General features: G+C 39.4%; 1 protein-coding gene and 1 long non-coding RNA gene across 2 annotated transcripts in view; both read right to left on the minus strand.

The window, feature by feature from the left end:
- Positions 1–1,460: 1,460 nt before the first annotated feature.
- LOC137999022 (LIM domain only protein 3-like) lies at positions 1,461–10,370 on the minus strand. Its single transcript, XM_068844851.1, has 3 exons — positions 9,716–10,370; positions 7,793–8,024; positions 1,461–2,604 (listed from the first exon to the last, which is right to left on the minus strand). The coding sequence occupies exons 1-3, from the start codon at positions 9,717–9,719 to the stop codon at positions 2,370–2,372; spliced, it is 471 nt and encodes a 156-aa protein (XP_068700952.1). The 5' UTR covers positions 9,720–10,370; the 3' UTR covers positions 1,461–2,369.
- A 3,790-nt stretch (positions 10,371–14,160) lies between these two features.
- Positions 14,161–17,012, minus strand: part of LOC137999023 (uncharacterized) — a 7,114-nt gene continuing 4,262 nt past the window's right edge. The window contains exons 2-3 of the long non-coding RNA XR_011122879.1: positions 15,852–16,239; positions 14,161–14,289 (exon numbers count right to left, since the gene is read on the minus strand). This is a non-coding gene — a long non-coding RNA (uncharacterized lncRNA). The remainder of the gene's footprint in view (positions 14,290–15,851; positions 16,240–17,012) is intronic.

Consider the following 17,012-nt stretch of genomic DNA (forward strand, 5'->3'; position numbering starts at 1 on the left):
ACCCAAATTTAAGAATAATGAACTAAGTGCATACCCAGTTAATAACATCTTTATTTTGCTCATCTGCTTGTTTTGGTCTTTTTGAGTAGTCAGTACACTAGTAAATGAAAGCGTAGTCCGGGAAACGTAAAGCTGTAGTCTGAGAGGACAATTAACTAAAATATTTAGGGACGTTTCAGTTTAACGTTAACAATGTGGTTTTCTCCGCATAATATACTGAACAATAAGTCAGTTTGTAGTCGAACTTACTATCACACAATTTAAAGGACATTTTAACTAAGAACGTTTTCAGGCTCAAAGCGCAAAAAATAAGAACTTTCATCCTCAGGCCCAAAATTAGACGCTCTTATAAAAAAAAGAGTGTATTAGGATTCAAAATTCTCTTAGATATAAAAGTATCGCATTTTTTTGGTTTGGGGTGATCCTTCGGATACACGTGGGATACTTGTACATGGTGATGGCTTAATCCCTATTCTTTCCCTCTTTCGTCAAGTTCCATAAAAAGACATCAGTTATACATGTAAATCCCATTGCTATAAATGCTCGTTGCGGTTACACAAAACAAATTTTCTGAGGTAAGGCTTATCGAGCTAAAATTACGTCTCTGATTCTACCTCAGAAAAATTTACCCAAGGTGAAATATTTACAGTTAAGCGACCAAGATTTAAAAAAAAATTCACCACTCAAAATCACAGCTGCAGGGTGAAGGGGTCATTTCCTCCCCTTTCTAAATCCAGAGAAAGCGAGATTGACCGCGAGATTATTACATTTGTCGCGTACTGCATGATCAGGAAGTCGTCGATATTTCCAGTTAAAGGAGCGGCGACTGGTTAATCAGGATAGTTTCCACTCAACAAAGAAAGAGAGATATCTCTCGTCTCAATCTTGACTCCTGCCAGAAAATCACTATAGGTGTAAAATTTAAATTGCCCTGATATGTGTGACCTTGACTCAGGTGATACGTTTTTTCTTTTTTCGCGTAATACAATTCCCTAAGAAGAAACCACTCAGATTATTTCCATCAAATTGGACTGGCCGTCTACTACAATCGTCTGCCCTTTGCTTCTAGTTGCTTAAGAAATGGACTAAATTATAACCTATTTCATGAAGCCAAGGTTGTTGTCAATAATTCAATAGGTATGTAGCCTGTCTGTCCTTTCACTTTATAATTTATCTGCCCTGCACTTTCTGTTTTCACGAAGGTTTTGGTGGGGTCCCCTCCCTTGATTCAGTTTCCTGACTGATGCGCATGCGTTAGATCTTTTACCGTGCATATTCTTGTTTAGCGGGCAGTACGTGATGCAAGAACAAACTAAAGTTTATCTCGGACCACGGTTTACACTGTCAGTCGGGTGCTGCAGCTATCTCAGGTATTACAAAGACCAGAGCCACCACAGCCTTATTTCATCTCGTACTACACGCTTTACGGCAACTGCGGTCAATAAAGGGACGTTGGTCAGCAGCACACATCCTTGTCGTCACAACGATCCGTAAAAATACGTGTGGTCTGAAACATGACATACTTGTTTAAACACTGATTACTAAACCCATCAAACCCTCTAAAAGAAATTTTGTCGAAGCAAGAATCTGAAAACTGGCCATTACCTTTTATTTTAACGTTTTCTTGGAGGAAAGATAAGGCTGTTCAGAAAACTCGTTATCCATTCTATTACATCATCTCCGATTCTAACCCAAGGAATGGAATTATGGTTTTCACTGCAAGGTCATACATCACTTTCTGAAAGTGAATGCAGGTCAACAACAACAAAAAAAACGAATTTCCGGGCTTGGTATCTTTGACACGTAGGCTTCAGATCCTATAGCATTTGGCATGGAATCTCCTCAGTTCAGTTTAAATTCGGCACATTCTGTGGGTTGTGATATGTACGTATTTAGGGTCTTCATCCTCCACGTTTTGCAAAAATATTGCCGTATATAAGCTTTTTCACGAATTGGTCTTTTTTTCAGTTTACTTTAAAGTTCGCTTTTAATCCTTCACAAAAATTTAACAAAATTAAACTTACAGACGAGTAACCAAGACACATCGGCCTGTTCTTGACAATAATATCACACACTGCTGTCCCTCGCAAAAGTCTTCCGAAGGTTGAAATGCAAAACAGTTCCGTTCTAAGGTTGAACATAGGACCCATGCCCCTTACTAGCTCGGTCGTGAGACAAGTGATTGTCATGAAATTTTAATCAACTTTACGTTACATGTGCGGTTCATCAATAATGGAATCCCTACAAGAAAACGCCACGCATTTTCTTTCTGTTGCATAAAGGGTTTTGATGCTAGCGACATATTCATAAAATCAGAAAGATATTTCAAGCGTACACTTTGACGGGTAGCACTCCGTGGCTCGTCAGTGTCACATGTAACAAGAAGGCAGTTGATTGAAGAAACTGGTGACGTCATAGTAATCAGCCTCGCAGAGAACTATGTTGAAGTGAAGAAAAAACTTGTCGCCAACGCAGAATCTGTAATGGCAGACTTGACAAGCAAAGCAGTCGAGATGATATATGTGTTCACGAGCCCGCATCACCATTTCCAGCGGCGGTATGGCTTTCATGCACTGCGAACAAACCCCTGTAGGACCAAACAGTCTGCAAAAAACCGCAACAAAAAATTAGGAGGAAGTTATTTTGCAACCAGCTATTGTCTTAACATGAAAATGCCTTTCGAATAACCATACCATTTTTTTTTTTCAATCAGTATATGATGATGCACTTGATCATTTGAGCCAAATAAGACAACTGAAATACATAAATCCCGTGGGAAGTACCTTTTCATAAAGGTTCGTGCCAAATGGCCAGGTCGCATTAGGCTATAAAAAATTCTACAAAGTGTTCAAAAATTCTGTGTTTCTGGCATCTACAATACAATTTTGGCGGAGCTTGTTTGACAAAAACTTGTAAGGTTCTCAGGCTACAGTTGATGTCTGCACTCGTCCAAGCTTTGCGGTTGACAATTTTTGTCAAAACAACAAAAAAACCTCCAAGGCAACCTGGCCCAGGTTTGGCACCCCTCTCCCCTCCCTGCCTATATCCTGAACCTCAACATCACTGGTGTGTGGAAATACAGATAAATCATATTCCTCTTTCCCTACCCCTAAAGTCAACCCCAAGCTAAAAACAAAATCCTTTTCACCTCTTACCCTATCGTTGTAATAGTTAATTGACGTTTAATTAAACCCCTAACTTAAAGCATTCTCAAAATGACATCAGTTCACATGAAATATGTGCTGTCTCCAAGTACACCGTAATCTATTAAGATATACAACGATCAGAATATAGCTCCAGTTCAACAAGAAAGAGAAACTTTTTATCTTAGCATTGATCAAACATTTATTGGTCACAGCACCTTTTAGTTATTGTTTTGCGTATTTATAGATCGTTTTCACTGTCACGCAATAAAAAAAAAAAATCGAAAACCATCCAGTGGAAAAAGTCAAGACTTCGTGATGTTGTAGAAGATAAATGAAGAAGACACTTCTCCAAGTTTTAGGCCCGTGCGTTTCCCCAAACTTCAGATATTCGTCGAAATGTTTCGCAGAAATTTACAGAGCGCAGTATGAAAACGCCATGTTGGTGCACATCTGTGGTGCACCAATATGGCGGCCGGAAAATAGTGTCAACATCTGTTACTTACTTTGGCTATCTAGGCGAGTGATCATCTGTACTGAACAGACAGCTATTTACTTAAGAACCTTTCCTAATGCTTTAAATTCTAAAAAGGCCCAAAACCATGAGATAAATATATATTTCTCAATAAACTTGATCGTCGCCTCGTGTCACGCACCGCTATAACTCAGAAATTCAAAATGCTCTGGTTTCCAAACGAAGCACGCTATTGAGCTTTAAAATTGCAAATGGATACAAATTTACCGCCTCTTATGCCTGATGAGGACAAAAACTTTCGTGGCTCTTTAGTTTTCGATTTTAGAAAATGATGACGTCACGTGAAAACGATCTATATAAGGGCTTAAAAACTTGGGTTTTTTCGCTCCTTGCCTCTTTAGTCTTGTAAAGGGTGTTAGTTAAGATGCATGATTGATAAGCTTATATTTCAGCATTTCCTTTTCAACGATTTCCATGTTCAGTCAAAATTGATTTCGGTCGTGAAAATGGAAGTCAGAACACAGATGTCGAGGTCATCTTTGAAAGAGTAGTTCTCGGGTTTTCTTCGGAAATAAATTGACTCAAATAGTCAAACAGTCAAATAAGATCATAGTTAATGGATAAGATGTTTGTAATGAGCCATGCATTTGAGCCATCGAAATAATTGCTGATATTCGCGGAATCGTTCGCCTATAGCAGTCACTATATAGCCCTTTTTCTTTTGTTTCGTTATGTTTGCCGATAATGCGATGTTTAAGTGGTTTTCCGACACGTTGAAATCACTGTTTGCCGCCATTTTTTGATGGACGAAAAAATAAATCACTCATTAGCTACTTTCGTGCGTCCTCTAGCATTTGCGCATAACACAAGTGCCACCTGTCTATGAATAGATTGGTCGCGATCCAACTGAATATCATAATGGTTAATGCAACCTTTATTCCAGCGATTGATATTCTTGTTTTTTTGCCTTACTTAAGGAACCTGAATAGTTATACATTGTTTCAGTTATTGCTTCCTTTCTTTTGTTCCTTTGAACATTCCTCTGGATCACGAAACGTCGTAAGGCCAATGCTCCAGTTCAAAGACCTTGTCAAGAGGGACCTCAGACAACTGCAATTTGGCGACGCCTGGAAAGCACGTGCATTGGACGGGCAACGTTGGCTCGCTCTACTTCATGAGGGTGCATGCCCTTGTCCTCGACAGCGACCTCTCGGAGGCAACGTCCCCGAGGCAGTGTGGCCCGGTGGTTAGGGGGCTTGCCCTCAGGTCCAGAGATCCCGGGCTCAAGACCGGCTCTGACCACTCGTTGAAGTTGTTCCTGGTAGCCGTCTCTGATCAGTTCAACTTCCCAGCTGCTCTTGTAAATAGCCAACTGGTTTGCCTCCGGCCAGTTGAGATTCTTAACAGCTGTTGTTGTTCTGTTCCGTCGTTTCGTTAACTGTGTTTCATTGGCCCTGAAAAGCCCCTATGGGGAGCAGTAAATTAAGTATGTATGTCTCCTCGAGCAATCATCTTCTCCCGTAGAGGTTCTGCCATTATTTGGCGTTCTTGTCCCGACTCCAACTTGAAATGACCAAATTTGAGTTCACTTGGGGGGAAATTAGAAACTTTATTGTCGGGTGCGCGCGACGTCCACATATAAACTTCAAATTTGCACCTATTTAATGCCGTTGTCGGGAAGATGACTGCAAAAAATGCATCAAATGTGAAGCGCACGCGCAGTACGGCGCAGTGGTGAGGGCGCTTGCCTCGAGATACGGGGATCAGTAATTTGTTCCTGGTAGTCCCTGGTGCAACGTCTCAGCTGCACTTGTAAATAGCCGACTAGCTTGACCCCGCCCAGTTGGGATTCTTAACATTTGATGTTCTTTATTATGTTCTGTCGCTTGTTAATTGTGTTTCATTGGCCCTGAAAAGCCCCTATGGGGAGTGGTCAAGTAAGTATGTATTGTATTGTATTGCATTCTTTACAGCGATTTCTTGCTAACATTTTCGTTCTCGTCGAGGTCTTCGTTCCCGCTTTAACTCCATATTAGGAGACTTCTACAATTTAAGACTTTTAACTGCGGAAAGGAGCATTTTAAGATTTTATAGAACATGGAGGTTATCATTGAACATTACTTATAACCAGCAGAGAAAAGAAAGCCTTAAAAATTCAAGATTGAAGAGGATTTTAAGCCATGATCACTGCGATATCGGTTCAGTGCTATGGCCAACTGGGAGTTTGTCAAGATGCTAACATAAGGGTGAGTCTGGAAGCCTGCGGAAAAAGAACTTTCCCATGTTGGGATTTTTAGATTAAACCATTATGCAAGTTACTTTATAAGCAATAACGAAAAACCTGAATAGACCTGAATAAGCTCGCTCTTGCTTGAGCCGCTACTTCATGTCATACTATAATCTGATTTTTTGGCTCATTTTTAATTACATCAAAGGGTTTCAATTATCGTGCACTTTCCAATGGAAGAAGACACTTGAAACATGACTTAACGGTCATGATAACTGACTCAACAGTCATGTTAACGTGCAGATAAGCATGTGTGTTGTAAAAGCAAGGTCAAGGTTATGGAAAATCTCTGCAATGCTTCATAGCTTCTGAATCGTTTATTTTCGTTAGTCAGAAAGAGAAGTTTATCAATACTCGGGAAATTATCACTTCTTACTTAAATCAACACTGAATGGGTGGTCTTAGCCATTTTCACTCCGGTGTTTTCTTGGGAAACTTTCAGGTGAAGTGTTATTTGAGTGATTGAGATAAGTATGTCAGATTCATTTTTAAATTTTTTTCGCAATTCATTTGTAATATTGAAGACCTTGGCCTTCAAACGCTTAAAAAGAAATTTACTAACAGCTTCTTCTCGTGTGAATTTTCGCTCATGTGTTTTCTTCCAAAAGGCGTTCGAGTATAAAGTGTGATTTGAATGAGTATTATAAGTATGTCAGATTCATTTCCCCAGCGATTCATTCGGAATATTGAAGACCTTGGCCCTGAAAGTCTTTAAACGGCTCAAGAATAAATTTATGATCAGATTCTTCCTATGCTCAAGAAAAATAACCTTGCGAAAATGAGGTTCGTAATTGTTATACTTTTCTTAACTTCGTTGCAAGAAATATGGAGGTGCACTTGCATAAATTTGCGAGACTATAGGAACACTTTAATGAAACAACTGAAATTCCCATAACATTCAAGGAATTTGAATGACGCATCATTACCAATTTTTGAGTGATTCATGTTATAAATGAGATCTTTTCTCGTGGTGGCAATTTTATGCTTCAAGCCGCAACACAGTGAATTTTCTAAGAGAGTCCCATAACTGTTCATGCTCCTTCTGCACCTCGCGCTCCCCCTTCGAAGCAATACGGAAAGCAAAACTAGACGAAAACGAAGAAATTTAAGTGATAAAGGCGATGCCAATGGTAGTGGCATCCTCGTCTCGAAGAGGCGATGGTTAGCACTGGGGATTTGGGCAGGATCTTGTATGACTGTGTAGCCCGATCCTGGAGTGGCAGTCTTTGCAGGTGGCGCAGACGTGCCTTGTGGAATCGCGCGCAGAGGTTGCGCGTTCTTTCCTCGCGGCTCTCTTGCATGTAGCTTGTGAGTATTAGCCTGCGGAACAAACTGGCTGCTGGGTATAGTAGTGAGATTTACACCCCTCTGTAGCGCTTTCAAATAATACTTGGGTGGCTGTAATTGTAGGTAATTTGGTTCCTGCTTTGAACTTCACACCACGACAAAACGTTTTATTTTTGATTGTCATGTAAGGCTACATTTTCTACAATTTTCTTTTGCGCTGTATAATTGAAAAAAGTATTGGAAAGTTTGGGAGGGGTCACACTAGGCTACAAAAAAATTGTCGCAAACTTAACTTCCACTTTCCGGAAAACAAAGGAGCAAACCCAATTTTTTGTTCGGTATCCTGACAAAAAAAAAAAAAAAACAGCATTCCCGGAGCCAAGACACCCGCTCCTCCGTAGTTTTGTAGAGTTTGACAAACATTTGTAAGGATCTCGGGCTTCTGTGGCGCTTGCCCAGACTTTGCGGTTGGCCTTTTTTTTTCTTGCAAAGCAAAGATAAAATCCGATAGATCGACCGGACCCTTTATTCGTGACTGTTTCTATGATTTCAGGGAAAAGTATTTGTTATTTAATTTTGATGGAGCTTAAGAAGACCCACCTGATATAGTCACGTTTGCAAAGGATCAAATCTCCCTTCAAGTAAAACTTGAAACTCAACTCGGCCAGCTGAGTACTGCAATAGGAACATTTTAAACACTCTTCGTGCCAATACCGATCCAGCGCTTTCAGCAAGAATTTCCCTTCGATGCCTTTGCGGCACTGAGCACAGATCTTCTGTTCTCTTGTTGTATTTGGCTCCTCCTCTTTTTTATCAGCTTTGTCAGTGTCTTCTGTAATTAAAGGATTGTTTTTAGAGTGGCCCTTTAAGTGAGTTCCACGAAACAAAAATGCCAAAGTAATTACTTGAAAGTTGATTCTTGTCATTTTAAAATACGCAATATTAAAAGAGAATCTTTTTATCAGAGTTGGGGCCATTTCTTTTGTTTCCAGTTCCTTATCGACCAGATTGTTATCAGAAAGTAACCCCTAAGGGTTGAAACGTGTAACGGCCCCTTGTGTGCTGGGAAACAAGCTTCTGAATATTCAATTTGCTAAGTACCATATTTGGAACAACAAGAGCGAGGGGTTTCCAAATATGGTACTTAGCACTGAAACATTCAACCAATCAGTTCGCACTGAATATTCGGAAGCTGTGAACGCGCGTTACACGTTTCAACCCTTATGGGTTTCTGTTGTTATATATTCCAATTCTAAATGGCCAGCTATGGTTCTGCCCAGCAACAAAACAAATGACCTCACGTAAAGCTAAGTGATTCTCTCAGCTTATCAGATAGGGATTATGGACCATTTCCAATTTTTTTTTCGAAGAACTCCATTTAATTGTATAAATTCTCTTTCTGTATGCACCTATCAATGTTAAGCCCCAGGGAGGGGGGGTCGGGATAACCACGGGAGTTTGATCGTGAGGTCTGTCCCCAGGGTAGGGATTTTGATCGTATGTGACGTCCACAGGCTAGCGATTTTGATCGTACAAAGGACATTTTACCACCTTCACTTGACATTTTGACCAATTATTTTGTCCCAGGGGTGGGGCATTTGAATTATTTTAAATGAAAATGTCAAAATCCCCACCCCATGCCCCCCCCCCCCCCCATCCGTGGGGCTTAACATTCATAGGTGCATTACCACAACCTTAACTTCCCCAGTCACCGTTCTTTAAAACATTCACTCTATTTTGTTCAAATTCCTATGATTCACATTTTCTAATATCTCGCAAAAAGGGCACTTTGCAATTCTAAAATTCCAGACAGGCCTAAGTAAATTACCGACGGCTTCCTGATTTTGCAACCACTACAGTAAATTTCCATGTTAAATTGTTGATGGGCTCCTGATTGTTGTGAAAACTAAGAATTTTTCATCGAAGAGTACCGGGGATAGAATTGTTGGGGATGGTTGCAGATTACGATGGGCATCACTTCCAAATGGTTAAACTTGGTAAAAATGAATAGAAAAATAATATAAAGGATCTTGAAAGGATGAAGGAGCATCGCATTGTCACGCTCAGCTAGCGTTACTCAATAAGGACAAATAAATTTTCTTCATACCCGAATCTCGACACCAAAGATTACATTTCCATATCAACAGTTCTATAAAAATAATCGTTTTCAGCGAAAAATGGCACGGACAAGAATTAAAACATTGAAAGTAAATTCTCGAAACTGTCATTGTCTTATTATAAATTCGCCCAAAAATCATTCAGGACGAATCTTGGCAAAAGCAATTTTTTTGTTCTTTTACCTTAGGCCAGTTCAGCTTTTCACGCACAAGAAAAAGTATCTTAGTTATGATTTATTGTCTAATTTTGACTTAAAAGCAAGACCAGCCCTTGTGACAGCGCCCCATTCGCTAATTAGCTTTCTGGAAAGTTTCGTTGGCCACGTCATTGTTTAAAAAAAGAAGGGAAAAAGTCCTTAATGGTTTAATGGCACACGATTTAATAATCAAGTGCGTTTTTGCTTACCCATGGATCTAGCAGCTCCGTAGTCGTCGATAAATTCTTCTCGTGACTTGTGAAGCGTCCTCACTCCATCATCGCAACTTGACCCTTGAATCCGAGTTGCGGCCAACCTTCTTAAATCACCTTGAACTTGTATTGACTGATAAACTCAGCTCGTGTTTCTTCAAACAAAATATTTTACATTTCAATGAAGCAAGTGCTTAGATCCACAAACAACAAGAAGCTGTTTAGATAAGCCTTCAATTCAGGATCAATTGTTTGACGTCCTTTGTGTCTGCAAGTGGAAATCCCTTTTCAATTGTGACTCTCCTTTATAATGGTGTCTGTTCACGGTATAGCACAGAGAGAATTTCAACACGTGATCTAACCACTCTAGAGTTTAGCAAAACGGAAAGAATCACATTGACCCTGTCATCAAGCGAAGAATATAACTGTACTGTACAGGAAGGCAGCGTGGTTAAAATCCGGAGGTCCAAGGTCAAAACTGAAAGTACCTGGATTACCTCTCCTTGGTTACCCTTGCAAATAAAGGATAGGTCTACCTCGATCGGTTCCACCAGCTCGGATTCTTAAATAGGACGTTTGTTGTTGTTGTTGAGCATTTATATTGCCTTTGTAAAGCCACTTTGAGACAAGCAAAGTATCATAAGATTATGTTTGAAGAAGGCGACAAAATTGACACGGTTTATGTAATGGAGTACGTCTAGATTTGGTCTGTCAAAAGCAACTATAGGTCAGTCTTTAATAAGACCCCTAAAATAATAACTTTTATTTTGTTAAACTGATGCAATGCTGGGAATGTGAATGAAGTCGAGCGTACGCGTCGGTGCTGTTTCATTCAAATATTTTGATTTTTTGCTTCGAAATTCTCGAACCTGCAGGAAACTCGATCAGCTAAGATCCAATAAATATTCAACGGAAGCAGTAACAATCTTCTTAAAACAACCGAAATCCGGCAAAACCGACTATTTTGGAGTTTTTTTTTTGACAGAAAGCTTCTTGATAATTTTAATTAGTAAACAACATTAGCTCAACTGGAGCAAAAATCATCAATTTCTCATCATTATGTCAAGAAGATCTGGTGAGACGGGAAATTTGTAAAACGCCCAATTTTAACGTTCACTAGGTCGCTGTGATCGGAGCTCAACATAGGCTAGACGGCTTTGCAAGCAAATAGTACGTCCCGGTGTTTTAAATCAAAAATTAAAAGGTAAACTTATCCCTAATGTGGCTTATTTCCGTACGTTGGCAGTTGAGTAATTTGCAGTGACCTACTGCGCATGTATTGCACTCTGCCAAGTCAGACATAAATCAGCGGGGAGTGCATCGCCTCAGCTATAGAGGACATCACTCTGCATAACAATGAGCTATAATAAAAAATTACTTCGTTTAGATTTTTTTATGGTGTATTAGTCAGTTATATGCAGTTCCTGTCGATTCCAGGTTTACCGATGAGTCATCGGTAAACCTGGAATCGACAGTTTTGATGATAATTCGCGCTGTAATTTCTCCAAGTACTCGTAAGAACTTCATTTGCAATCGAGTGCAGCCCACGCTGGTATATAAAGCCATTTTGTATTGTTGTTGTTTTTTTTTTTTTTGCTTTTTTTTTTCATTTTTGTTTTTTCAGGAATGCTCATAAATCATGGAGGATCTAACTTTTGTCAAGTCAACGGTGTGCTTCGCACACGAAGTGCTTCTTTCCGGAATGAGTGACCTCAGGGCAACATTCCGCAAATGCAAAGTCCACTGAGAGAACCAAGGTAAAAAACGATTTTCGTTTCTTCAGAGTGGGCAGTAACATGGCTACTTTAAAAATGAGATTTAAAAAACCAGGACTCACAGATGCAGTCACCGTGTACGAGTTAAAAGCACAAAACAATATTGGCTATGTACAATGGATTTCGTACCCCGAACCTCGAGTTGAAATGTTTGGGAACGAGTTTCGGTGGAGCAAAATAAAAGTTTTCAATCTCTCGGGACTCAAAATGACCTCTGTGTGATAAGGCCCATGAAAGACTTTGTTTCGTGAATTTTTTTGCAGATTTTAGTGATGATCAACATCTACATCGACTTATTTCAAGACACGCGAATTTCTAAAGGGTGTTCACTGAGAACTGGATGAAGGGCGGATTGATCTTTAAAAAGGTTTTAACCACTTGAATGCTACTAAATCGAATCATTTTCAAGCGGAAACAGACTGCATCAGCTTTATTAATTAGGATCATATCCACAAATCAGGTAATATTTAATGTTTTTAAACACGATTTTGAGATATTAACATTACAAAGCATCAGTTTAACTTTAAAAATTTCATCCAGTTAAATTGGGGACTTAAGTCTAACACAAGCTTTAAGTTACTGTAAGATTCATCCTGCTTAGCCGCCAAATAGTAAGCTAAGCTGGCCGTGGAATGTTTGATCTGCTAAAAAAGATAATCATCATGACAGGTATAAGAATTTGAGTCTGGATTTACGCTGTTCGTTTTAGCATGGTCGTTTGTCTGCATTCGTTTAGCTCAGTATATGTTAGTTTTAATTTGGATCGTTTATTTCGTATTCTTCCAAATGGAGATGTGAAAAGTTGTTACACTAATGGGATGGTTACCTGAATAGAGAACTGAAAAAATTCTATACCTTGCAAGTAAAAAACAAATAAATAAATACGCTTGTAAACGAAACCATTAATTTAAACACTTGTTGGGCGTCTCTTCAAGAATCCTGCCTTCTCCGTACCCTGGAGTTTTCCGACCATACCGCTTTTGACACTGCTGTTAAACTGAGAACTTTACCTCCTATTTTTGGTGCGGAGGAATCGGACTGGAATTGGAAAAAAAAAACTACCTGTCTCTGACAAAGTCAGGTCGCATCTTGCTTTCCTAGTTGAGATTCAGTGACTCATCTTTTGTGACTTGAATTAAAAAGAAAAAAAAAAGCAACAATTGTTTTCTAAAGAGTGACTTAAACAGGAACAGCATCCGGCATCTTCCTGTTCCTTGTTTGCTGGAGTTAAATTTAATCTTTTTGATTGATATTTTGGTTGAAAACTCTTACCATTAACAAATGCAGGGGTGGTAGAAGTGGCTTTGACATACTTTTGTTCCATTAAGTCTTGACCCACTCAAAAAAAATTGACAGAGTTTGTCAAGAAATTCGAACTAAGCTACACAAATTTCCGGTGACTTTCCTGGTGGCCTAGACTGCTAAAAATGCATTTCCGTCCATAAAAATTAAGAAGAATCTGTCGTTCAGATTACCGGTTGCAACGGGACTGTCTTGAGTTTATTTGTAAGCAAGTGTTAATTTGCTTAAAATTAAAGAATAAACTAGCTTTGCTGAATATGTCGCATACCAGAGTCTCATTTGTGTTGTAGTTGTCTGTGATACATGAGAAATTAAAGCAATGAATAGCATTTGTATTATAGTTTGGGTCTACACGGTGATACAATACGTGATCGGGTTACCAATATGACTTCAAAGCACCAATCGGCCGTATTCTCTGATACTAAAAAGTTGTCCCCAGTTGGCATTTGAAAGACACTCGGTGTAAAGAGACCTTTTGGTATCAAACTGATCGAAAATTACACAGTTCACTAAAAATTGTTATCAAACGCAATATCGATAATACTTCATAATCGATCGGTAGGATATTCAAACAGGTTTCTTACTGGTTGAACTGAATGATGATCATGCTCAAAACGGATTGTGAAAATGACAAAAAATACCTATCACGATGGAATCCACAAAGCTTACGACGACTTTTCATCTTAGCTTGGTTACCAAGTGTTGCTAAATGCAACTCATGCATGCATATCCTTTAGAAATTGTTGTGAAAATGACATCAAATGCTTATTTAAGGCGAAAAACAACAAAAAAAGCAAGGTGACATAAGCTAACACCAGCCCAGTGTGGCCATCACGTCACGCATGCGCAAGACCATTTCACCCTGTCGATTAGCGCCATGGACAGCTGTTCACGTACAATCACAGCAAATACTTGCAAGCTCAGTTGTTCGCGGCAGCCTTATCAAGGGTGTAGGTTTACACTAGGATGCTGCAAAGTGATAAACGATGTTCTCCACAACCCTAACAACGTCTTGCCACCTTAGCTGGGTTAGCAAATTTTGCTGAATGCAATTAATGTGCATATCTTTAAGAAAGCTTAAAGAGAATGATTAAAATGGAATCGAAAGGCGACGTTCTTGCAGGACAGAAAACGAAAAGCAAAAAAAAAAGATAAAAGAGTACAACTGTGCCTGTCACTGTACAAAGAACGTTTGCGCGTGAATATGGGACGTTTCGGTGTCGATCAACTTTCCGACTCTTTTGCACAAATCTACGACTAAGAACATAACAACATATCAACCTTCATCAGCCTCATTGATATTGAGTTGTTTAAGATGACCATGAACTCCCTAAAAGAAGAAACCAAAATCAAAGTTACAAGCACTTGAAAGCCTTTTATTGCATCAACGTTTAGATAACAACTACACTATAATGTCATATCGTGATTTTCTGTCCATCGCATTATCCAAAGATGCTTCAAACGTCACTGTTCTCCATTATTGTTGCCGTATTCCTGAGAAAAAAATCAAGAAGAAATACAAGACTAATCAGTTTTAGGTAGATTTTTTCGTCTTACTTCTTTCACTTCAAGTTGATTTTCTGGCTTATGAATACTTAATAAACCTCGCTCGACCTTTTCAGTTGTAAAACGAACGACCATTCTCCGGAACAAAGCTTGTTTATCAAACACTTAGAGGTACAAATCTTCCTTTTAATTTTTGGACCAAACTCTTTTCGCACCGGTCACTGAAAAAAACGTTCCGCGGTTTTAATAGTATAAGAGGCGATATTTCAAACGGGTAAAATAGTAAATGACACATATCTGGTTTTTTGCAATGTTACACTGGAATGTTGATTGGACTTCCGGTCTTAGCTCAAAATTGCCTCGGAAGTCATAACGAGATTTGTAAGCTGAGAGAAAGAGCACCGCGGAGCCCTTTTAATAACCATATCTGAACAACTTTTGCAGTGTTCCTGTTCACTGTAGGCATCATCTTGGTTGGTTAAGGTGGCTCAAATCAGTTTCCGCAATTTGAATGGAACTTCTTATTACAAGAATTAATTAACTCTACAACACAGCTTCACGAAACCGCAATGTTATGGCACCAAATACGAAACTGTAATAATTGCTTAAAACAAGGTGCTATCACTGATTTGACGAAAATGGTCAACATGGCAACAAAAGAAGCCATCTAAAAACGCCCTATATTTTGTCTTTAAATGCTTGTATCCCAAAAACGAACTTTTTGACCCGCAATTTTTATTTCTGAAAAGTAATTAGCAGGCTCAGATAAAACTCTTCAAAGGTTAAAAAATTATCTGCTGCGGATTCAAAGCCACCTTAAGATTTTCAAATTTGCAAGGTGGCTATGAATCCCGCTCCAGAGAATTTTTCTTAACTCTGCAGAAAGTTTTATCTGAGCCTGTTTATTCTTTCCAATCATAAAAACTGGTGGTCACCAAGTTCGTTTTTGAGATATACACGTTAGAGGGCAAAATATGGATCATTTCTAGATGGCTCCTTTATGGCCATGGTGACCAATTGCGTCACATCAAGGGAAAATAAAGGGGAAAGAGAGGGCATCCAAAAACACGCTTTTTTCCACTGGCAATATGTCTCAAGTTATTTTTAGATCGACTTCCACGCTTTACAGTACAGATCCCAAGGAGATTGGGCAACAGCCGGAATGTGTTCTCTGAGCGTGGGCTATCCACGCGGAACACATTCGGGCCTGATATGATTGGCTGTTGCTCAATCTCCTTGGGATCTGTGCAGCGTGGGAGCCGATCTAAAAATAACTTGAGATCAAATCACCTATGGAAAAGGGCATGGATGCTGGAGGATGCCCTATCTTCCCCCTTTTATCATAGTTTTATTTTGGTCACATCACATTAGTGCATCTTGTTAAGCAATTATTGATGGTTCATATGTTACCGTAACTTTGCATTTACGTGCAGAAACAGTTGAGTGGATTCAATCTTTTCAAATGGTTCAGTTTGTTGAAGTGAAAAAGACAAATTATCAGTAATCTAACAATGGTACAGCACTAAGTGTTCATGTAAGTGGTAACTTACTGACTTTTTTTCACTCAGCACGGGGGAAATGGTACCTCTTTTCCCATGGCGTAAGTCTCAAGAATTTCCTTTCATAGTCGTCTGCCGAAGTTTGTTGTTGGCGAGGCGAAGACACAAGTCTCTCTTCAAACCAGTGGTGAAACTTACGACGCAATTTATTTCTCGCTTTCCACGACTGTTCGCCGTCTTGCAACGGCAAGGAGGTTTCCTTGTTTGTGAAGAGACCAAATTCCCGCTTCCCTACGTGAGGGCCACAAAAAGGGTAGCAAGGAAGTAGATTCATGATGGATTTGAGCCCGTCAGTTAATAAAACAGTGGTATAGTTTTTGCCAGCTAAGGTAACAAAAACGTGGCCAAAAATCAACGTCATCCAAAAAATGCCTTTCATCTAAAAAGAAAAAACTATGAAGTTTAATATAATAACAATAATAATGATAAAATTTATTTAAAGGCCCACTTTCAACCGACAGGCTTTTCAACCGTTTGTTTTTGTTGTAGAAATTCGCATTGCTTATCGGAGTGATCTGATTGGATGAATTTCAGGTTTGGCTGTATTTTCATATATGAAAATCATGATTGTTCCATGGCTCGTTATGCCTGTCGGTTGAAGGTGATCATGAGCCTTTAAGTGATAATTCTATTTAGCTCTGGGACACGTAACAGAAATCAAGATCAAATCAACTCACAGGTTACTTTTTGAGCAGAGGGGAAAAAGCGGAGAAAAACCTCTCAGAGCAGAGTGAGGAATTAACAAACACAAGCCACTTATTACGTCGAGTCCGGGAAACCAACCCAGGCCTCATCAGTAGGAGGCCAGTGCTCTCACCAAGCGCTGCCCCGGAGAAGGAGTTGAGCTTACCAAAGGGGACAAAACCTCCTCGAATACTTCTGGGAAAAAGGGTTCCTCTTCCCACTGAAACGCCTTTCATTAAACGTTTCCAAGATCAGGGTGATCCTGTCGCGATTTATCCATAGTAACGTGACCTCGATTTCATTCGGCAAGTTTTATTGTCCTTTTTCTTATTTCAATGTCAGTTTTCTCATTCAAAACGATATCCAAATAAAAGACATTTTTGAGGACTTCAGGAGACTATGTTCTTTCATCCTTAATATTTTATTGATTTCCCGTTTTCTGTGGTAGTGCACTGTAAGTGCACTACA

Source organism: Montipora foliosa, chromosome 4 (assembly GCF_036669935.1).
Source record: "Montipora foliosa isolate CH-2021 chromosome 4, ASM3666993v2, whole genome shotgun sequence".
In the NCBI taxonomy this organism is placed as follows: Eukaryota; Metazoa; Cnidaria; class Anthozoa; order Scleractinia; family Acroporidae; genus Montipora; species Montipora foliosa.

Bases quoted from the DNA above. Each gene is read 5' to 3' on its own strand.
- LOC137999022 (XM_068844851.1), bottom strand. The intron at 2,605-7,792 runs GTGGGTCTTCTT...GGTTTTTTGCAG, and splicing joins TGCAAACGTGACTATATCAG to ACTGTTTGGTCCTACAGGGG.